The sequence below is a fragment of the Spermophilus citellus genome (assembly GCF_964194105.1).
Source record: "Spermophilus citellus genome assembly, chromosome: 17".
Taxonomy (NCBI): domain Eukaryota; kingdom Metazoa; phylum Chordata; class Mammalia; order Rodentia; family Sciuridae; genus Spermophilus; species Spermophilus citellus.
The window spans coordinates 65,424,973-65,448,425 of record NC_138199.1 but is presented as its reverse complement, the minus strand read 5'-3'; the positions used below and the strand labels follow the sequence as shown (position 1 = coordinate 65,448,425).

General features: G+C 44.4%; 1 protein-coding gene across 3 annotated transcripts in view; it reads left to right on the top strand.

The window, feature by feature from the left end:
- PRKCA (protein kinase C alpha) overlaps positions 1 to 23,453 on the top strand; it is a 399,125-nt gene that overhangs the window by 253,291 nt on the left and 122,381 nt on the right. For all 3 annotated transcript variants that reach the window (XM_081270052.1, XM_081270051.1, XM_081270053.1), the window contains exons 4-5: positions 13,477 to 13,588; positions 17,445 to 17,573. In XM_081270052.1, the coding sequence (XP_081126178.1) occupies positions 13,477 to 13,588; positions 17,445 to 17,573 (241 nt within the window). The remainder of the gene's footprint in view (positions 1 to 13,476; positions 13,589 to 17,444; positions 17,574 to 23,453) is intronic.

Sequence of the window (23,453 nt, the reverse complement as noted above, 5' to 3'; positions counted from 1 at the left end):
ATGTGTTTGCAATCATAGAGATAGAGATTCAGAAATAGTAAAGATGTCATTATCCTTTATTTCCATATCATAATAGGCTGCTTCATTTTATCTCTCTTGTTGTTGGTGGGGGAAAAATAACCTTCTGCATTTGAGTGAGTTGGGTGGGGGGCTGTTTGGGCATCAATAGTGAATATTGCTATTTATCCTGACACCAGAATTGAGCTTTGTTGCCCAACATGTTACTCCCATCCTCCATTGGCTGAGCATGCTGCACGGTCAGACCCATTAATGAAGTCCCAGGTGTGGTTCAGAGTCCTGATTTTGTAGTTCACTGGCTGTGTTTGTCAGTTTTCTATCACTGTGACAAATTCCTTAAAGAAGGAAGTAAAATTAAAGAAGGAAAAGTTTGTTTTGGCTCATGGTTTCAGGTCAGTCTATAGCCGGCAGGATTCATTGCTTTTGGGCCTCAGTGAGGCAGAACCATCCTGGTGGAAGTGTGTGGCAGAGAAAGCTGCTCCCCTCAGGGCAGCCAGAAGCAGAGAGAGAAAGAGGAAGGGGCAGGGTACCAGATACAGTCCAGTCCCTAAGGGCATCGCCTCCAAGGACTCCATCCCTTCAACTAGATTCCATCTCCCACAGTTTCTACCGCCCAGTGATCTATTCAGCGGTGCATCCATCAATGCATCTACAGACGAGGCCCTCAGGATCCAATCACTTACCCACAGCCCCACCTCTGAGCACTGCTATATTGAGGAATCAAACCCTAACAAAGGAGGCTTTGAGGGCCAAACTGTAACAACACTAGCCGTGAATTCTGGTTAAATTACTTTTCTGCACCTCTGTTTATTTTTGTTTTATTTTAAAACTGGGGGCTGTTTTTTGACCTCCCATGACCCTATTGCAAGACAAAAGGAAAATAAGGCAAGCCCTTTGGAACTGGGTGAACCTGAATTTACCTGGCCTCACTTCCCCCTACACCCTTCCGACAGCATCCTTTTGGAATTGACAGGCGTAGGTTCCAAGCTCTGGCATGCAGGCAGAGTGGGCTACCTGCAAGTTGGTTACACAGGCCCCCAGGCTACCATTTGATTTTGTTGTATTTCTCCTTTTCCTTTAAATATTGAATTTTTCTAAGGCTAAACTGGTTAACAGGGAACAAATATAATTTTTAGAATACTAGCAGCTGTAGTATTTCTGTATCCTCAAATCAAAAGAGCATTGTCCCTAGAGGTCTATTTGCAAAAAGCAGTTACACACCACACTCCTCTCCCTCCTCCTCGTTCCAGCCTCCACTCCGTAGCCCCCCACTGCAGAGGAGAAGTAAGTGCCAAAGAGGAAACATTCATCATGGTGAACAGCATGATTTTAACATGACTGTTTGGTACAGGTAGAAATATCAGCAAATTCACAGAGACTCTTTATGTTAGGTATTTGTTTTACTGGGGGTGGGGGTGGGGGAAAACACCAGGAAAAAACGAATTTCAGAATTGCCTAGTAGGTTTCTGCCTTCTAAGGACAGATTTCAGATTCTCATAAGAGCTGAACAAATAATGTCATTAGGGTAAGATGTGGGATTGGAGGTCTCTGGGAGGCATCTCAACAAGCTATTTTTGTCAGCCTTCTTTAGACTGAATTCGGAGGCATCTTAGGATGCATTTTAAGTCACAGTTGGAGGAAAGTGCTTTAGTGCGACCTCATTGCTTAACAGAAGGGAGGGACAGGGAGGAAGAGCCGCAGTTCCCACTTGAACATCCTTTACAGGGCAGAGCCACCAGATGCAGAGATGCCTCATGGAAATGAGGAAGGAGGTGCCAAGTTTAGGTGCAGGAGAGGCCAAGGCCGAAGGGAACCCCTGCTGCCCTCCAGATGGTGTTTCTGATGAGCCAAGACCAAGGTGGAGGGTCTTTAAACCCAGTGCATTAGCATAAAACCAAGTGCCCAGGAAACTTAGGCAAGAAACACAGGTGTGTTTGTTGGTTTCACGTGTAGGATGTACTGCTGCTGCTGTGGCTCAGACCAACCATCCTTAACTGACAAATGCTTGCAGAGTCACTATCCACCTTCCCCCACACCACCACCAATAAAAGACGACATCATCACTGTTTCTCAATTCCCAATTTTAAAAAGGAATGAGGGCTGGGGATGTGGCTCAAGCGGTAGTGCGCTCGCCTGGTGTGCGTGCGGCCCGGGTTCGATCCTCAGCACCACATACCAACAAAGATGTTGTGTCCGCCGATAACTGAAAAATAAATATTGAAATTCTCTCTCTCTCCCTCTCTCTTTAAAAAAAATAAAATAAAAAAATAAAAAAGAATGAAAAGTTATCAATAAGAAGGACAATAAACCCTTGAGGAATGAACTGCTCATTGCAGTTGGAAGGAAGTGTTGACATCAGTTTGCAGAAGCTTGAAGCTTTGAGTGATCACTGAGCATACGAGGGAGGCCCAAGTGATACACAGATGCCCTGCCTGAGAAATCAGGAGAACACAGGAGCTGGGTTTTCACTAAGAAAGCGGGTTGCTTTCAAGTCTACCCAGAAGGCTCGGCGCCCATCTGCACAACCAGAGCAGCTTCATCAAAACAGAGCCTGCCTTCCAGTAGACAGAGAGCTCCTAAATATAATGTCTAATGTTCATCTCTTTGACCCAAGATTTCCACTTCTGGCTTTTCTCCTAACTGACAAGACTCTTGCACAGTGTGGACGCAGAGATGCTTGGGGTAATGTCCTTTGAAACAGTGAAAAACTGGAAATAACCTAAAGTTCTAGGAACTGGGATTAGCTGAAAATCATAGTACATCCATACAATGAAATATCATGCAGTTAGTTGTGCCACGGCTTTGTATTTAATGACATGGAGATATTTTTAAAGATGAACTGTTTGGTCTGTAGCTTTCTTTTTTTTTTTTTTAACCTGTCTGTTTAGTATGATCCTTAAGAAAACATCCCCCAGCCTGTCTCTTGCTCAGATCTCAGTTGAGTGAAATATACCAAAGAATTAATGTATATGTGTTTCTTTCAACTGAACTATATTTTATGCAAATTCAACAAACCATATCTAGTTTCTACAATGAACACGATCTAACCTAGTGAACATATGAAAAACAGTTGAAAATTAATAACTAGAATAATTAATATTTTACCAGAAGTTGTACAGGTTTTGAAGTGAAAATAGAACCAAGAAGATCATTGAAATCAGGAAGTGAATTTCTCCTCGTATGGTCAACACGGGTTACTTTTGGGAAATATTTCCTGGGGGCAATGAGTGGTCTGCATAAAGAATCACAGGTGGGGCTGGGGTTGTGGCTCAGAGATAGAGCGCTTGCCTAGCATGCGAGATTCTGGGTTTGATCCCCAGCACCACATAAAAAAATAAAATAATATAAGCAAGAAAGGAAAAAAAAAAAAAAAAGAATCACAGGTACCTAAATAAAAAAAATCCTGTCTGTGGGGACCTTGCAGTCACAAAAGCACAGGGTTACACCTTCTGCCTCCTCTGTGTGTTTAACCAGATAAACAAATACCAGCTGCTGGGGAACCTTCCAACCTTATGTGAGGCATAAAAATCAGCCTCCTTGCAAATAAGGGTCACACTTTTTTTACAGTCCATGACAAAACTAAGTGCAGTATCTCAGGCACGTTATCTAACTAATCCCAGTTATTAGTCTGCAAAATTTGTCCCAGACTATCAGAGAATGACAGGCAGGACACCTCCCCAAATGACCCAGTTCTGTCTGAGATTAAGCAAAGATGACGGGGTCTGGGAGACTCTCAAATAAATGTGTTTCCTTTTTATCTCTGACTTGTTCTCAGAGAGGCTCGTAAACTTGGCCATGAATTTTTTAGGAGACACATAACCTTGTGGAAGAGCTGTCAGGGACCCACGTAATTAAGATGCTTCTCATATTCCTATTTTATTTTCCTTTCAAACTATGGCATGGGAGCTAACCAAATCTGTAATTAGTCTGAACATTATTTGGTGCTAAAAATGGTATAAAACTTTGACAGTGAACAGATCAGGGCTTGCCAGGGTTCTGGATGGGGAGGAAAGGATCATAAGGGGGAAGCCCATGGGAGCCTCTTGGTGGTGCTGGACCAGCTCTGGATCAGGAGTATAAATGTGGTAAAACCCCATAGAATCCTGCACACGCTCTCATGTACCCAATGAGTGCATGTGAAAACTGGTGAAGCCACATGAGGTCCATTCACAGCCTTGCAGAAATGTCTTTTTCTGGGCTTTGACCAGGTATTACAATCTTGGGGGATATTGTTGTCTTTGGAGGAAACTGGGTGAGGGTCCATGGGAACTCTCTAAATTCATTTTACAACTTGTGAGTCCAAAGCTAATACCAAATTTAAAAAAAAAAAATTTAAATAGCATTTTTTTTTTAAATGTGAAACTTTCCTGACAAGATTCTTCTCCTCGGGTTGTCATAAAGTCAAAGTGACCAGCACACTTACCTGAATGGACAGAGAAGTAGAAGATTTAAATGATTTTTTTTTTCCCTTAGAGTTTGTTAAATAGAAAAAAAATTTCTTCTTGAAACAAAATCTTCTGTGAACTCCTAAATACATAGTGTGGATAAAAAAAATAAAGCAATATCTATGGAAGACGGCACTAAGTTTCTCCGACTCATTCCCTCACCTATAAGAGGATCAGAAGTCCCATGTGTTGCCCTGTGACTTTTCCCTCCTCCCCGGAAGCAGAGGAGCCCCCACTCAGCAGCCTGCTTGCCATTTGCAAGAGGGATTAACAGATTGCTCTCTCAGTTCTACCTCTTGATTTTCTGTCCTCTGCCATGAGAATGGGTGTCCCACCCAGCAGTTAGTTGTCCTTTCATTCTTTGGTCCTGGAATGAATGAATGGACACGTGCTCTACTGGGGAGCCACTGGCATACAGCATGTATGAGAAATAAACATGGTGGGAAGCCAATAGGATTTTGAGGGGGGTTGTTACCACTTTGCTGCTGCCAAATCAGTATGATATCTAAACCGCGGCTGGTTTTATTTGGCATCACTAACTTAAAACTATTTCCAGTTGAGCTCTACATCTCCAGGCTTTCCAACTTGGAGGTTTTAACCCATTCTGTCCTCTGCAAAGTAATAGAAAATGTCAGTAGACACTGAGCGTCCAGAGGACCTTTGCAAATGACATGAACCTTGCTGGTTCCAGCTTGGCCACAAGACTTGCTTGAAATGATGGTGCCATTTCCCAAGGAAGAGATTTAAGAGCCGTTGAGTAGTTCCACTGCTTCTTTTTTTCCCATGCCATGAGACTGGCTCTGTCCCAGATAAGGATGGCTCTATCCAGAGGGCCCCAAAGGGAAGAGTAAGAAAGATGTGTTTGTGGTGTTTCGCCCCCGAAACTTAGGAGTTATCTGTTTGTGCCGCGTAACGAGCAAGCTGGGACCTGAGTCTCACCCGGGGGTCTTCACCATCTGGCACCCACCACTGGCAGATAGTTGCTGCACAATGAAGAATTCTTGAGTCAAAGTAAAGAAATTGATAGGCGACTAGGAGACAGCCTTGTTTTTAAGTGAACAGTGTTTAGGCGTTATGAATATCTGAACACTTTAAGCATATTATTGTAATACCAGAATTCCATGCCCAACCATCAAAGGTTGTTGGAATCTGAAAGCCGTAATGGGTGGGACAAAAGCTGGATATATATCGATGCCTTGAGATGGCAGTGGCAATACCAGGTATCTCTGTATTTTATTTAGACACCTTTAGCCCGCGACCAGCATTAGCTTCATGAATGAAGGTTCGAAAAGTGAGAAATCTCTAAGGAGTTTTGAATTAAAGAGACAAGACTCTAATTACCTTTAAACCAGCTCCAGGACAGTTTCTCCGAGCTCCAGCCTCCAGCCACCTATTGTGGTAGCGGGGTTTACTGAAGAGGAGAGAGAGCTAGAGCGAGAGAGAGAACGCACTAGGGAGTGGATTTTTATTGGGGAACAAAAAATTCTGGGGAAAATCCCATCCAATGAAGATTAAGGGGGACATCGTCCCAAGGTCAGGGGCAATGATTGGGTCTTCAGGGTTGTGGCCAGACACGCCTCTGCACAGACAAGCCCTCAGACCCGGAGAAGAGTGGGGAAAGCTCTGGACACAAGACGTGCCTAAGCGCCTCTCGCCCAGCCAGGGAGGTAACTCAAATCACGTGCGAGGATGGCCTCCCACAAACACCTTCTACTTGGCAGGTGGCTAGAGAAACTGCAGACAGTGATCAGATATGGCAGCTGTGTCTCAGTTGCTGCCAATGTACAGGCCCTCCCTCCAAGGCATCTCAGAAGCAGTTGGAATGTAACCACATGTTTTCAGCTGGGCTTCATGGTCAGTTGGATTATATAGAAAATATGAGAATCCTTTTTTTTTTTTTAACTTGAATCTTTTCCAATAATGTTAACAATCTCCTTTCAGGACAAGGACTGTCGCTCAGTGGTAGAGCACTTGCCTAGCACAGGTGAGCCTCTGGGTTCCATCCTCAGCACCACATAAAAATAAATAAACAAACAAATAAATAAATAGAATAAATGTATTGTGAGAAAAATTTTGTTAAGGATCTGTTCACTTTCATCTCTAAGCCTTATCTCTTCCCACACTTCCCCAGAGGTATTTTACTTACAAATCCTTGTAGAGAAAAACTGAGCCATTGTTTTGTTGGGGGGTTGTTTCTGTTTTTGACATAAATGTCATTCTAGTTTATGTTTCATTCTGTGAATTATTCGTTGGTGGATGGATCTCCAAGATCTATTGTCTAAGTTTGCTTGTTTGATTGAACTGCTACATAGTATTCCATCATATAAATATATTAGTTTGTTTAACCACTGCCTTGCTGGTGGAGATTTATCTAGATTTTTTTTTTTTGAGACTTTGCTGCTTCTCATTTAAAGATGACAGTGTCTTGCTTAGCTGGACAAAGGATCATAAAATCCTCCTACCAGCAAAGACTGATTTGACAAGTTAGCCTCACTGTAAAGAGGAATGACTGTTCTTCATCAGAATATAACAGGGTGACACTGTAGATCAAAAATTGACTCCTGTCATCAGAAATGGAAGTTCCTTCACTCTTTCTTAGAAAGGCAACATTCAGTAAGACTGGTTTGTTCAAAGGCAGAGTACAAATGGAGGGTGGTCCAGGCTGATCCAGCAGCCTGAGAAGGGCACAGGAGCTCTGGCAGTGCCTGAGAGCCGATGTCATAATTTTAGTGATGCCCAGGGTACATAAAATCACCCTGGTTTTTGCAATGCTCTTCATTTTCTCGTTATCAGGTTAAAATAAGAAGTTTTGTTCTCAGAGAGTTAAAAACCCCTGCTTCCTAAGAAATTTCAGATCGCAGTAATAGCGCGAGCTTCACCCTTGGAGCAGAGTTTTCAGTGTTGCTTATGTAGTCAGCATGTGGGTGACATTTAGACCCAAGCTTGGCTTGCAAGTGTGATTCATGAGAACACGTCAGATGGTGAGAGCGGGGAATTTTCCTTGGTATTTAGAGGGAGCAGCTTGAGGGAGCCACACAGAGCTTTGGGCGCTTAAGGAAGTCGCACCCTAGAGCTTCAATCCGTTCAAAACAAATCATTTCCAGAAGCCGTGAAAGCCTGAACCTCATCCCTCGAGGACAGAGATTTTGGTCCTCCAAGGGAAACATTCAGGGTATTTTGGAGGCATTCAGGCATGGGTGGAAAATGCCAGGCAGGGTGACCTCTAGGCAAAACCCTGCCATTATTTTACTCATCAAATTAAAAGGACATGAGAAGCAATGTTTATTCACATAGACATGTCCTCATCACAGAGTGTCCCTGGCCACCTGCCCCCTGGAGTTGAGGTAATATCAGATCCTCTAGAGGTTTCCCCCTGCACAGTGCTCCATCCTTGAAAACTTACCTAGAATATTCCTTCCAGATGGTTCTAGACAGAACAGAGGGGGCATGCAGGGAACCCACAGCCCAGGCACCGTCAAAATTCTGTGCAGTGTGGATCATGGGTTTATTCCTAACCAGTGGCAAAGGGTGGTGGTAACCATTGCTGCTACTGATGAGGATGAAGAAGAAAGTCTTTGAAAAGTCCTGGTGGAAATGTTGCGAGGTGTTCCCCTGGGAGGCTACTGAAGTTGCTTAAGTATTATAAAACTGAGAAACGAGAAACGGGCCAGCAGATGCCTCAATAGGACTTGGATTTTTCGTTGTTTGTTTTTCTCCCTAAGAAATCTAGATTTGGTTTTGTGGGTGAGATTTCTCTTGCATCTATGAAAAGTGGTTATTCAGTGCCCCCACCCCCAACCACATATTAGGCAGAAGTGTCTGGACTGAAGTTTTCTCTTCTCATTATAATGTAATATCAGGCTTGTGGCACAGGGCAGCAGGTTTTATACTCCGTTTAACAAGAGGCTGCCAGTGTCTAGAGAAGTGAAAAGTAATATTTATACGTATTTCACTAAAACGAAAATGCTGTTATCTTGGCAGCAGGGCAGACTTGCTGAACGCCAGCCATTTCTTTGGGGCACTAAGTGCCGTCAAACTTGCCATAACTCCCATATGGGATATCTGCAAGCAGGATAAAAAGTGCTTTTTTGCTAAGGACTTAGTAATTGCCTTCATGCATGTTTGGTAAAGGTCCAACCTGCAAGAGATAAAATTGTTTTTGAGGACTCCAGGAGAGATTTCTGTTCTCGGGTAGCTTTGCAGTCCCAGGGGAGTCTCTTGCATTTCTTTTCCCTTCTTGGTTTGGTTTCCAGGGAGCTCAGAGATAAAGTTCATACTCAAAACTTAATGTTCACTCCTGGTTCAGACACAGTGCTAATTCAGCCATGCCCATTAGGGCCTCTCCGTTAGACTGCTGTGTCCATGTGGACATGAGAGAGAGATGGGAAAATGAAAGGTGACGTGCGCCTCATCATCATAGGTGGCAGAATGTGATAAGTGGCCTATGAAAGACAAATGATTTGCTCTGGAAGGTCAGACAGTGGGAGGAACAGGGCATTTGGCTCTGATGTCTAGAGAGGCTTCCTGGAGCAGGTGGGAGCCTTCCTTGCTGCCACCTGAGGTGCTCCGGGAAGTGAAGCCTCCACATGTGGTGGCAGGTAGAAACTATTGTCATAGTGAAGGTGTAGGAGAGCAGCTGGTGCCCCACTGAATGGCAGAGTTCATAGATGTAAGAAAGTCCCCCTGCTCAGAACCCAAGTGACATGAGATTCCATTTCTCTAGCTCTCTGCTCCTCTCCACACAGGCTCCCTGGAACACCACAGGGTCTTTGTAGGACTCATTTGGTGACTCTCAGGCCCACTGGGGACAGATCATCCTAGGGGTTCTGCCATTTGCCTATCTTTCCATCCAGGTCCAGCCTCACCTGGAAACCCACATTTCAACCTCTCATGACCTGGCTGGATGTGCACTGGACAGAGGTCTCAAAATGATTGTTCCGGAAAACTGGCCAGAATGGTTCAGAAACAGCACATATCTCCTTAGATTCTGATTCCACTTTGCAGACAGATCTTCAAACTCCGTGGAGTTTCCATGGTCCTGCCCCTCCACGTGAGATCTAGCAGGTTACATATTTCATGAACAAGTAGCAGACATTCCTTCGGTATGTTCTACTTGAGTTTGCAGTATTTACTCTGCCCAGCACACAGTACATTTAACTCATAAGCTGTGCAATGGAAGTCCTTGCCTTGGAATTATGTAAAACCTGGTGGAACCTGGTGGAACCCTGCGCCTGCGGTTCGGTGGATGATGCTGTAGCAGGGACAGCGTCCTAGTTCCGCTGCTGGGCTGGTTATGTAAGACGTTCTCACTGGGAAAGCTGGGTGAAGAGTACACAGGAACAGGCTGTCCTCCGTTTGCAAATTCTTTTGAGTCTTAAATGATTTCAAAATAAAAAGTTTTTTTTTTTTTAAATAGCAAGACAGAATCTAGGAAGCTATCTAGTGTAGTTGTTTTCAACTTTAATTTTAGCAGCAGTCTCCCTGTCTTGCCCAACTCTTCCATCCCCACCCTCAGCAACTCCAGGCTCCTCCTGACATCCAAAGGGCTCTGCGGAATCCCATTTTTAAAACTCCATTCCCAGCCCACCCCTTCAGGGACCAAAGAAGTAAAAGGAGTCACTTCTTTGGCGTCTGTTAGATGGAACCCAGAGAACCTGGGAAGTTTGCAGTTCCAGTTGGTCTCTGCAGAGTGGCGTGAGTCATAGCTCTCGAGCCAGCTCTGTGGTTTCTTTTGTCCGATGAGGTGCGATTAATTAGATTGGAGAAGAGTTTCCATAGTCCTGCCTTCTGCGCCTGTGGTGCGGGAGATGGAGTCATCCTCATGGTTGAGACAGGGCATGGGGCAGTCTGGGCTGGAGGCAGTTCACAATTTACCACTCGGGACGATTGCCAAACAGACTTCCTCAGAAGGCCAGGAACAGGGTGCAGGGAAGGGGAACACAGGACCCAAGAAGTCCCCTGGCTCCTGCCTGCTCAGCCTCCACTCTGACCACCAGTGAGAACTGACACTGGCTTGCTTTCCTCTTCCTGCCCTTCAGGCCCAAGTCACAAAGTACTTTGGGCAGACATTGGGCACCTCGAAGTTTACATCCAATATAATAATGATCTATTTGTCCAGAAATTTTGCAAAACCTTCCTCCTGTGTTCCCTCCGTTGAGCCTCACTGTTAGCCCATGACACAGGTGGATCAGTTTTACTTTGGCTTTATGCATAAGCAAGGAGACTTTTCCAAGGTCGCAGAACTTGTGCCAGGGCTGGAGTCAGAATCCTGGTACATATCCTCTTTAGAAGAGACTCTCATTCCAAACAGAGACCTCGGCTGTTGGAAAGTACCTGCTCACACTGGAGGGCCCCCCAGCGCATGGTGGCAGTCACTGTTGTAGTTCATGCCACACTCAGGGCAGGAAGGACTCCAGGACTTGGTGGCTCAGGTGGAAGCCAAGGTTTTCTCTCTTCCTACACCTCCCAACCATTAGAGCCCGAAGACGCCATGTGGGTGTCAGATGAGGAGGATTTAGGTTTTCCTGAAAAGTGAAGCACATTGCCTGTGTGCCTCTCCAGGAGCCAGGAAAGAATCTTTGTGACAGTCCACTGGCAGGACGGCCACCATGGAGCTACCGGCACACACATACTGCAGAGGGCTCTGTGTGAGCTGCCACCCTTCATTCCCCACCACTTGTTGATGCTTGTTTCTGTGGTGGGGAGTGGCTCTCCCACTCCCTCAGCCTCCTCTTTGCCTTTCACAGTGGAGGACACAACCTTGACCGTCAGCTTGGGTACCACTAATTGGCACTGACACTAGACTGTTCCTTCAACATTCTGCTTGTGTCCTAGAAATCGGGGGGCATCTTTAATGGTGGGAACTAGGGCTGTATTCACAGCTACCACTTGCCTAGGAAAAATAACCTCTGAAGGAGGATGTTGACACATATATATCAAGAGAGAGAGACATTTAGAAGGTAAACTAGTGACCTGTTTCACGAATATTGTTAATCATTTACACATGTATTCAGCTAGTACCTGTGAGGCCCTTGCTAAATATCTGTCGAATGACCTTCTAAGTGCTGGTTCTCAGTCTTTAGCAGGACTTTGAGCCTCAGCGTCACCTGTGGTGCCTGCCAAAGCACAGACCAACCCTCCCCTGAAGCTTCTGATTCAGTTGTTCTGGGGAGAAGCTAAGTAATTTGCATTTCTAACAAGTTCCAGGAGATGCGATGCTGTGCTAGAACTTGTGCCAGGGCTGGGGTCAGCATGCATGTCAAAAACCATCGTCTTAAAGCTGGGATTGACAAGCTTCCTGAAAAAGCCAGACAGCAGATATTTTAGAATCTGTGGCTGGTACAGTCTCTGTCGTAACTACTCTGCCATCTTAAGCACAGAAAATATGTAACTAAATGAGCATGGCTGTGTTCCAGTAAAATATTACTTATAAAAATGAATGGTAAATTTATTTTTTTTAAATGTGTTGCAAATTTTAAAAAAAGTGCCAGATTCTCATTCTGGGTAAATTGTTGAATATTTTTAGGATGATGGTCAGATGGTGGTCAAACCCTAGCTCTGACATTCATGAGCCATGTGACTTTGTAACAGTAATTAATATCTCTGTAAAATGAGGGTGATAATTATGCAGAGAAAAATAGGGGAAAAGCACTCACTTTTTTAATACCTTTATTTTATTTATTTATTTATTCATATGTAGTGCTGAGGATGGAACCCAGTGCCTCACATGTGCTAGGCGAGTGCTCTACTGCTGAGCCACCACCCCAGCCCCAAGTACTCGCTTTAATCACATCTAGGTGTGCATCCCTGTGTGGTTTGGTATTCTTTAGGCTTTTCTGCACAGTGATGTCTTCCAGGATTTTCCAATCTATGTCTTTAAAAAGGAATCTTAATCACCCATCGCCTTTGGAATTTCAGTAGCTTGCAGATCCTTAGAAAGTCGAAAACCAAGAATGCCCTTCTTCATGTCTCTGTGTATTAAAGAAGAAATTGACCTTGACATGTGTAAAAAGAAGCTCTTGATCTGCTCTGTCCCAAACCCTGCCCTCTGCAGTCTTAATTCAGTGGGTGCCAGTGCTATCTGTAGAGCACCTCAATCCACAAAGAGAGACTGGGGAGGAAGCATTTAGAGAGTTAATGAGCGGGTCCCAAAGGTGCATGTTGAATATGGAATTGGTTTGTAGTTCAAATAGAGCATAAATTTCTTTCTGCTCAGCCTCTTCTTTCACACATTAGTAAATGGAAACTTCTTCCGAAGAGGCCTGAAGCTCACCTGTTCTAGGCCATGGCTCTCCCCAGGCTTGAGGCAGTCTTCCAAGCATCTTATGCAGATTGGTTTCTTGTGTCTTCATTAACAACCCTGGAGAAAATAGGTGCTGTTAATCCCCCAGTAGGCAGATAAGGGGGATCGACCACAAGTGACTTGACCACAGCCATACCTCTGGAAAGAGCAGAGCCCTCTTGAACCACTTCTCGTGGTAGGAGGGAGTAAAATGTAGTGGCCCTAGGGACGAGTCATCTCAGTGCATTTCCAGGGCTCTCCCTACCCCATTGGAGTTCCCCCATGCAGATGTGTGTAAACTGTGGAGAAGATTGTATTCAAGCAGGAAGAGGTCCCCATTGGTTATAACACGTACCTGGTTCACAGGGTGATGCTTTTCTGGAAACCTCATACAGGAGATTTCCTGAAGGGCCCTTTGGTTCCATTTCACAAACACGCCTCGTGACCCTGTTAAGGGTCTGTGCTGTACCACAGCCTGTGCTAGGTGCTATGAAGACATACCAAATTCTTTAAACCAGTGCACTTGCCCTACGGTCTTTGATAACACGAAGTGGAAGCCATAATTTGGGAGGAAAACCTTGGTGGGTGCAAATCATACCCTGAAAACATGGTAATAGTTACCTTAAAACATGATGCGGCAAAATGCCACCACCACCCGTTGTGTAACTCCAGAGAATGGCACCTCGTCTGTTGTGCTAGAAAGGATTGATGGTGTGCTTCTTCTCTCCGCAGGACCCCAGGAGCAAGCACAAGTTTAAAATCCACACTTATGGGAGCCCTACCTTCTGTGATCACTGTGGGTCGCTGCTGTATGGACTTATCCACCAAGGGATGAAATGTGACAGTAAGTAAGTTTTTCTTTTCCAATAGATGGTGAGATGCTGTGGCTCCTACCCAAAGTTTACTGAGCACGGGAGGTCCGGTAACTTCTCAGTACCAGCACATCAATAGGGAGAATTCGTTCATATAAAGAGCTGGCTAGAAATGTGTAGAAGCTCGCCACTGTCCAAGTTCTACTTATTTGCCTAATTATGAACCAAAAAAAAAAAAAAAGTGCACTTGGTTTATAAATGAAGTTAGTAGGTGCCATCACCTCTTTTTCTTTTTTTAAAGGAGTAGAAGTCTTCAGTCCTTGTAAAATGCAGGCTAGTCAAACCCCAAAGAAGGCTCCCCACCTCCAGATTCCACATTTGGGTAGGCTTCAAAATAAGCTAAGCAACCACAGTCATTATCTTCCTCTGTCTCTAATTAGTGGGTGGATGATGGAAAAATCCAGTAGGCTCTCCTTAAAACCGAAGCCAGAATGAACATAAATACAAGATAGCATCTCTCTTAAGTTCACTCACCCTGCCTGTTTATGAACAGATCAAATTTATATCAGTCCAGTTCAAGATAAAAATCATTGAGCGCCGCTGACGGAGAAGACAGATCCCAGGCCCTTCTCTTCTCTGGTCTCAGATAGTTCTCTGACAAAGAAGAACAGCTATGGAAACTCTTTGCTTTGATGATTTTTAAATTATGAGATTCCCCAGGATGTTTGTTTAAATAAAAGTTAATGCTTTTAGGACATAAAAAGGCAATTATGAGTTCCATTTTTCTAATAGGCAAATGTTATGGAAATTTCAGCACATTCTTATTCGCTAATGACCACTGTAATGGCCCAAAGTTTTGTATTTGTATCCCACATGGAGCAAACACAATATTAAAAAAAAGTAAATATACAGAACACTATAGAGTACATGGAATGTGGGGTGGGAGGTATTTGCTTTCTGAAGTGGTCCAATTTAACAGCCTAATGAAGGTTCTGTGATCATCCAGGCCAGAGGCCTTCCATGCTTCAAGAATTGCTAGGTTTGGGCTTTGGTTGTGTCTCAGTGGTAGAGCACTTGCCTAGCATGTATGAGGCACTGGGTTGGATCTTCAGCACCACATAAAAATAAATAAATAAAATAAAGGTATTGTGTCCATCTACACCTTAAAAAAATTAGGAGGAAAAAAACTCTAGGATTCCAAAGATGGTTTTCAAGGATTTTGCAAGCAGTAATTCTAAGTGCATTTATAAATATATGTTTAACTATTTTAAAACTTGAAACAAAAATAAACAGAGACACTGGAGAGCTTGTGTTGATGACCTCATTCATAGGACAGAACTTGGCAATCAGCTGAAGAGTGTAAGGGTTGGCATGGCGTGCCACTCGACACTTTCCCATGTACATGTTCTCTTCTGTATGAATGAGGGTCTATAGGTGCTGTACAACTTTAGTTAAATACAGAAATGACGTGTTGAGGTCTCTCTGAGATACTCCCTTGTCCATTTTCTGTTGCTAAAACAAAATACCTGAGACTGGTCATTTATAAAGAATAGAGGCTTATTTGGCTCCTGCGTCTGGAGGCCAGGACACCCAGGAGCTTGGTGGCAGCATCAGCTCAGCGTCTGATGAGGGGCCTGCCTCTTGCTGCGTCACAGCTTGGTAGAAGGCTCCTATGGAGAGACAGAGCAAGCTGCTAGCTCAGATCTCTCTCCTCCTCTTATGCAGCCACTAATGCATCCTGGGGGCCCCACCCTCATAACTTCAGCTACTGATTCTCTCTTGAACATTAAGTCATCATTAAGATGACTCTGGGGGTGACATGTCCAACATATGAACTTTTGGGGACACATTCAAACTATAGTGGCATCACCCAGTATCCCCAACAGCTGGTTTTAGGGTTTTGTTTGGATAAAAGGGCTTTATTGGTTCTCCTTGAATATCTTTATAACAAGTAAGTGGTATAAATTTGAATTTATTTACTGCATGTCTGCTAATAGCACCCATCTGGTATATTTGTTAGGATTCAGCTTTAGATTTTGCTTGAAAAACACATTCCCTTACTAAAAAATAACTGAAAACCACTGACCTGGATCAGTGCTTCTTTGTTTTGCTTTAAACCCTTTCCCCTGGACTTGCAGAGTTTCTGGGGATCCTTCCTGGAGGGAGGAGAAGGAGGAGGTGGGCACCAGGACCCAGCCCCTGCCTTGACTTCTGCAGACTCAGTCTCTCCCCATGCCCCGACTCTTGCTCCTGCTCCTCGTACTGTATAGTCCTGTGTCCAGGTCCACTGGTGGGGAAAGTTAGCTACCGCTCATCTAGACCAACTTCTTTGTTTGCTGAGTAGGGAATGGAACGAGAGACAGCAAATAAACTTCACAAGGTAGGAAAGCCAGTTTGAGCCGGGTGTGGTGGCACACACCTGTAATCCCAGCAACTAGGGAGGCTGAGGCAGGAGGATCACAAATTCAAGGCCAGCCTCAGCAATTTAGTAAGACCCTAAGCAACTGAGTGAGACTCTGTCTCAAAATAAAAACATAAAAAGGGCTGAGGATATGGCTCAGTGATAAAGTACCCCTGGGTTCAATCCCCAATACCAAAAAGAAAGGAAAAAAAGAAAGAAAGAAAAGAAAAGCCAGTTCAAGGTAGAGCCAAGACAGGAATACACTCAGGCACTTTCCCCTTGCATACCCTCCCTGCTGCCCATATTCTTTCCAAAGCCTCTCATTTATTTTCTTTAAATTGCCAATTCTGCCCAGGCACTTGAACATATGACGTTGTCAACTCAAGTTATATTAATAACACGACTTTTCAAGAGCCTGTGTATTGGCTGGGCCCAGGCACAGGATCTGGAAGAGTTAGCTTCAGAAATAGAAGCCTCACAGAACCCGCTCTCGTGAATCAACTAATTGTTCTTTCCTCGTTGTGTCCCTTATCCTGATTTCCGTGTTTAATCATAGCAAATATGCATTATTCATGACGCTTTTCCTCAGTTTGGTTTGCATGTTAAAATTAAGCACTGGATAGGAAGGGTTTGGGGGGCCCCACCTTGGAGGCTACAGCACAGTCTCGCTGGCTTCCCTTGGGGGAGTTGCGAGGGATCCAGTGCCGCCCCTGGCCTGGAGAGAGAGCTGGATCACCTACCCAGCCTCACAGCGGTAGCTGGTGCCCTGGGATCTTTCGGGGCCTCTTTAGTTCATTGCAATAAGACTGATCTCCTTTTATCCTCCCCCTGTCTCACCCACATCATGTCAGCTGTGTGGCTTATGCCAGGAGTGTATTTGTTGTACTTGGAATAATATTTAAATATTTGAAGACAGGTTTAAAATATCAAACACAAATTCTTGGGAAAAAAAACAAGAAGAAAGGAAAAAACCACAAAGACAACGTACGTACACCTTCTTTAACATACAGGGTTACTTGAGGAAAAGAGAAATTTCCGAATTTCCCATCCTCAACCCACAGATTGTCACTTTCTCAGTGTGGAGCTCAGAAAGGCAGAAGGAATTCTTTGGCAAAAAGTATCCTCTATTTAAAATGTGCATATTGTATGCCTGTGTGTACATAAGGTATTAGTTAGCCTGAGCTCTGGGCACACTCACCTGCGTGGATCTTGTTAAACGTTTGGAGCCGTCACGGAACACCAGGCTGGGGTATTTTGCTTCTGTGAAGTCTGAGTAAATATGGAATGGGTATTTTAAGGATATTGTCACTCACACAAAGCCCATACTGGAAAGAACATCTGCTAACAGTTCTTCATGTCACCAACAACATTACAGCGAAGTATCGAGTCAGGGGTAGCTCCTTCCCACTTCTGCTCAGACACCAAAACATAGAGGAAGCCATGTGAGCCATATGGCCAGCCTTACCCTTTGCTTTCTTGATTCACAGCCTGCGACATGAATGTTCACAAGCAGTGTGTGATCAACGTCCCCAGCCTCTGCGGGATGGATCACACAGAGAAGAGGGGGCGGATTTACCTGAAGGCAGAGGTCACCGATGAAAAGCTCCATGTCACAGGTAAGGCATGGTGGTCCAGGAGCAGCACTTGTGGTGGGAGAAGGTCAAGGTAATGCCAAGGCAGGGTGGGGACTGGGCCTATAGCATTAGCTTGGAATCATCAACATCTAGAGCCCTGCAGACTCAAGTTAACACATGTCTCAGAAGACTGGTCAGTATACCCAAATTCCTGAATATTCAGTGTCATATAAATGTCATATAAGTTACAGCCACCATGTAAATAAACATAAATAAAAGGTATTGTGTCCATCTACAACTAAAAAAAAAACTAAAGAAATAAAAAGGAAGGAGAGAAAGTTCTAGAAACCGTTTACTTTGGAAAACATCCTCACTTTTTTTTTCCTTTGGAAAATAAGCATATTTCTACCCAGTACCATGTTCTCAGATAAGAATGCAGGGAAACCAAGCAAAAGATCTTGAGGTATTACAAGGAGAGAGACCATGGTTCCTTCTGGATGACCTCATGGGACAGAACAACTGTAGCCAACAGTCAAGAAGGACTTGTGAATTAGAGGTGAAATTCCTCATAGACACAGACCCCCCTTTGTCTTTTGTGTTTTAGAGAAGCTTCTTCATTTTCTCCACACTGTTCTGGTTGCATCCTTGCACTGGGGGAGGGGGGGGGAGCTGCTCATCTCATGGCAGCTAAGAAGCAGAGAGAGAAAATGGAAGGGGTTGGGGACAAGATACAACCTTCAAAGTCACACCCTCAGCGACCTACCTTCTGTAACCGTGCCCCACCTGCCTAGTTTCTACCACCTCCCCGTAGTCTACTCAAATGATTAATCCATCAAATGGATTAATCCACTCATGAGGTCAGAGCCCTCATGCTTCAGTCATTTCCTAAAAGCCCCATCTCTGGACATTGCCCTGGGGACCGAGCCTTCAACACATGAGCTTTGGAGGGACATTCCAGATCCAAACCATAACAGCCCCTCTGACCCCGGCTCTCTGCCCAGAGGAAGTGGGGCTCCTTGGGGACCATGAGCTGGGCTTTGAGAACATTTGCAATGCCACAGGCTCACTCCTGTTTCTCCCTCTTTTTCACTATGGCTCCTGCATTGTCAAAGCCAAGAGCTGGAGGCAGGGAATATGCAGTTTAGGAGGAAATGACCATAAGACCTGGTAGGTGGAAAGAGAGCATCTAGTAGGAGGCCTATAGGCTAAATATTGCCTGCATGTCCTCACCTTTTCCTCCATTCCCAAAGCTTCTGCTGTTGGCAGTAATGTAGACCTACAGGTGAATAGTCAGAGTTTGATTATGGGGTTTACAGGTAACACTGTAGGACTTGCTATAAGGCAAGAATGCCTGGACACGTTTTCAGATGTTTAAGTGTCGTTCTTTGTGTTTCTGGATAAAGCAAAACGTGCTGTGAATCCTGTATTTGACTGTGCCTTGTCTTCAAACAAAAGCAGCAACCACACTGTGCTGCCTGTTCATCCAGTCTCTTCTATAAGCCTCCAGAGTCTTGTAGAGATAAGTATGCACAGGGGCACAGGTGCCCTAGCTGGGGTGGCACAGAGATGCAAGTGAAAGGTCAGATCCCACCACACCGGGGCTCATGTCCTGCTAATCACCTACCCATCCCCAGGAACTGAGCTGGACTCACAGATGTAGAAACCACCTGAGGGTTCATCTCTTTCAATGAGATGGACGGGATGTTTCACACATGATAACCAACCAGCATAACTTATGGCAGCCAGCTAGATGGTGTCTCTTGAGAATTAGTTTAAAAATTTTTTTGTATATATATATATATAGTTCTACTCTAGGAATGAGAATGCAGACGTAGTTCAATAATGAAAATGTCTTACTCCCTTTGAGCTGCCATAACAAATTACCTTATAGTGGACCATCTATAAATAATAGAAATTTATGTCTCATAGCTCGGGAGGGAGGCTGAGAAGTGCAGGATCAAGGCACCAACAGATTCAGGGTCTGGCCAAGGCTTGCTCTCTGCTTGACAGGCAGCACCTCTCGCTGTATCCTCCCATGTAGAAGCGGGAGGAAGACGGTGCCCTCATGGCAGGAGGGCAAACATGCTCCCTTTGACTTCTTTTACAAGGGCAGTGATACCATTCACGAAGGTGGAGCCCTTGGGACTTGGTCATTTCCCAAATAGCCTCTCCTCTCAACATCCTTGCACTGGAGATTAAGTTTCAACATATAAAATCGGGACAGACACCCATATTCAGACCATCACAAACAATAACAGCAGCAGCCCACACTATTGGGTGGTTTCCAGAAAAGGGCTGCTTCCTAAGCACTTTCCACGGCCAGTTTATTTAAACGTGTGAGAAACTTTGCTTTATGGTCTCACTTTATAGGTAAAGAAACCAGAAGCAAGGCAATATGCCCAAATGCAGACTGGGAAGAGAGAGGGAAATGGCTCCAGGTCATGGGTAGAAAGTGCTGGACAGGGTTCAAATCCGGGTCTGCCTTTCTATGCCCGGACACTGAGCCAAACAAGTCTCTTTTCTTCAGTGAAGCCTCTTTTTGAGCAAATACTAAACCCATAAATATTTGCTAAAGCCTCCTTCAGCACTCCAAAAGGTACTTCAAGTTTACAGAAAGTCTAAACATAGGACTTAAAGCCAGAGGACAAAAGGTACTACATGAATGGATTACAGAACAGTCCAAGGCCAAGTGTAATTAAGTGCCACATTATGTGGCCTCTAAATGGGACACCACTGCAAGATGCTCAGGATGGGGAGAGGCCAGGTAGGGAAAAGAGAGGCCCGTGGAGAAGAAGACCGAGGGCTGGAGACATTTGAGAGGGAGAGGGAAAGAGAGCTCCCGTTGAGAGATTGAATGGGATGCAGAATTAGCTGGGCTTTAATGAGAAGGCAAATATAAACAATAAAACATAATGAGCAGAGCTTATGGCCCAAATGCAAGCAATTTCTTGGGGGGAAAAAATGCATTTAAACCTAAACCCTGGGCAGCTGTGTTAATTGCTAGATTAGCTCAGTCCCCATTTTACCTGTTTAGAATCGCTCAGGTTGAAAATAATTTCCAAAGTAACACAGAAACTCCCAGTGGGAGAGCTCTGCACTGAGATGGAAGGCACCCTTTTGAAATCAGAAGTGAGTTTTCTTCCTGGATTAGCCTGTGTTTATGGGAAAGGCCTCTACCTTCATGGCGTATTTTTATTTTTTGCCTTTGGGCGATGGTGCTGATGTTATCAGAATAGTGTCATTCTTTTTTCCTCTAATAGGTGATTTTAATAGGTTTTCTACATTCTGGTATGCTATTTTATTTGGTTTGGAGAAATGGTAAAAAAAAAATTCCTCTTGGGAACCAATTTTCAATTTAATGTTGTAAGTAAATGGAAAAAAATATCATGTGCTTTACAGCTGTTTCAGAAACACATCTCTCTCCCACTGATAGATTATTTCAAAGACGAGTCTAATTTTCACAAATACTTTGGGTGGTTAATTTAGCATGGAGATTGAAGTTCTGACCCAAGTTCTCATGGGGAGGGGAGAATTTCCTCCTGGTCTTTGGCTCCTTGCAGCATCCAGACCCCTCCTTCTGTCTACTTATCTAGGGCCTTGTGCAGCTCAGTGTTTGAGCCTCCCCTCCCCAGGGACTGAGACTCACCACCATGCTATTGTGATTAAAACAATAACATTTCTTCTGTGCTCTTCCAACCTCATCCTAGTGTGGTAACTGTAGAATCAAGGCAGTGAGATTTGTCTCTGAATAATAATTCATTCTTCAGTTCATCCATCATTATACATTTATCGAGCAAGTGTCTGGCAAAGTGACTAAGACGTGGATTTGGGGATGGGGTTGTGGGACTTGGGGATGGTAGAGCGCTTGCCTGGCATGTGTGAGGCCCTGGGTTTGATTCTCAGCACCACATAGAAATAAGTGAAATGAAGACGTTGTGTCTATCTACAACTTTAAAAATATTAAAGAAAAAAAAAAAAAAGACGTGGAGTTGGCCGTGGAACCTGTGTTCTTTGGAGGAAGGCTATTGGACAGTGGGAGCTTGGGAGAAGGGGCCTCAACTACCTGAGGAAGCTGCAGATGTCTGGGAAGCGGCAGTGGAGCCTGGAAGACAGGGCCTTCCAGGCAAAGATGCAGAGAGTGTTCGGAAAGCACGACTGCCCAGGATTTCAGGAATTTCTAGGGAGATGCGGGGAGAGCTGGAGGAAAATTATTTCTTTCCATTTTCATTCATTTGTTTTTGCTTTGCTGTGCTGGGACTGAACCCAGGACCTTGCACATGCCAGGCGAGCGCTCTGCCGCCGAGCTGCACCCCAATCCCCTCTTTCCATTTTCAAGGGGGCTGGGAGTGCAGTCTCCACTGACGGATTGCACAGTCCTTGGGAGCCGTGTTGAACAGACTTTGAGTTCCATAGTCTTTCAAACAGGAGGATTTTAAGTTCCAGGTGGCTACATTTTCACTTGGCAGAGAGCCAGCCTCCCAGCCTGAACTACAGACTTCACCCCAGGGTCACAGTGACCACACACTCTCTGGTGACAGCAAGTGCAACATTGGTGACCTGTTTGCCTGGAAGCTTTGTACAGGTACCTTCCCGGCTGGCAGGCAGCGTGGGGCTACCAGCAGGCAGGAGTTGGACAGAGCTGTTTATTTGAGGGGAAAGGTATCACTTATCATTTCTATTAAATAAAACCTTGGCTATGGGCTTTGGAGCCAGATCAGGAACTCAATGCAGCTGAAGAATCTGGTCCTTCAGATTGGCTAGAGGGAGGGTGCCAGCAGCTTCTCCTGGTGATGCTACATTGATCACCTAGCTGTGGTGTTCTATTGCATCCCTTGACTGCAAAGGTATCTTTTTTATTTGTAACTAGTTACGGAGTCTCAGTGTTGTACTTGTGGCCCGGCAACCTTCCACCCAATGGAATGGACATCCACTGATGAATCCCATTCGATTTTTATTGATGATCACAAAATGTTCATTTTCTAATTCTGTATCCTTCAGGGTTCATTAGCTGGCATTTGTCTGAAAGAAGAGCCTTCAAGTTATTTTTTTACTGTCTTGTTGGTTTTTTTTTTTTTTTTTATACCAAACTATCCCTCATTTGGCCCTGGGAAACCGCTTCTGTTCTTTTGACATAACCCACCTTTTTCTTTTTTTTAAAGTACTTCCTTTCTGGTACATGAAGGCTCACCTTGGGCCTTGATCATTTCTTAAAGGAACTTCTGACTGATTAAAAAAATGAGGTATTTTTACAGTAGAAAATAATACTCAGGGTATGAGATCTGGGATAGGGTGCTCGGTGTTCTTGGTGTGTGATGTGCCTAAGCCCTCTCAGGAGACAGAAGCAGGGTTTTTTTCATGTCTTCACACTGGCGCTTCCGTCCAGTTCTGATGCTAACCCCACCTTTCCACAGCCTGTCTTCATCATCCCTTCTTCTTTAGTTAGACCCGTGGCTCTTCAAATATCAAAATGCATACTTATATTTGCTCTATTCCACATTTTGTGCAATAGAGCTTCAGAATTTTTAGCCCAATATCTCACCCACTAAATAAAGTTGAAGACTTTGCCATATATTTTTTTTTTAATCTTAGGCCATATCCCACTAAAGGTATGGCTACTTGACCTAAATATTTTGCTGTGGTTGTTGATTTCAACTTGATATGCACTACTTTAACAAAGTGATCAAACTCAGGATCTTGGTTCAGGCTACTAAGCAGAATGCCATAGGCTGGGTGCCCCAAACAGTTATTTCTTACCATTTGGAAGACTGGAAGTCTGAGATCCAGGCACTGGCAGATCTGGTGTCTGGTGAGGTCCCTCTTCCTGATATGCAGAAGGCCGTCTTCTTGTTGTATCTTCACATGGCGGAGAGCAAGCAAACTCTTTTGTGTTTTCTTATAACAGCTCTAATCCCCTCATAAGGG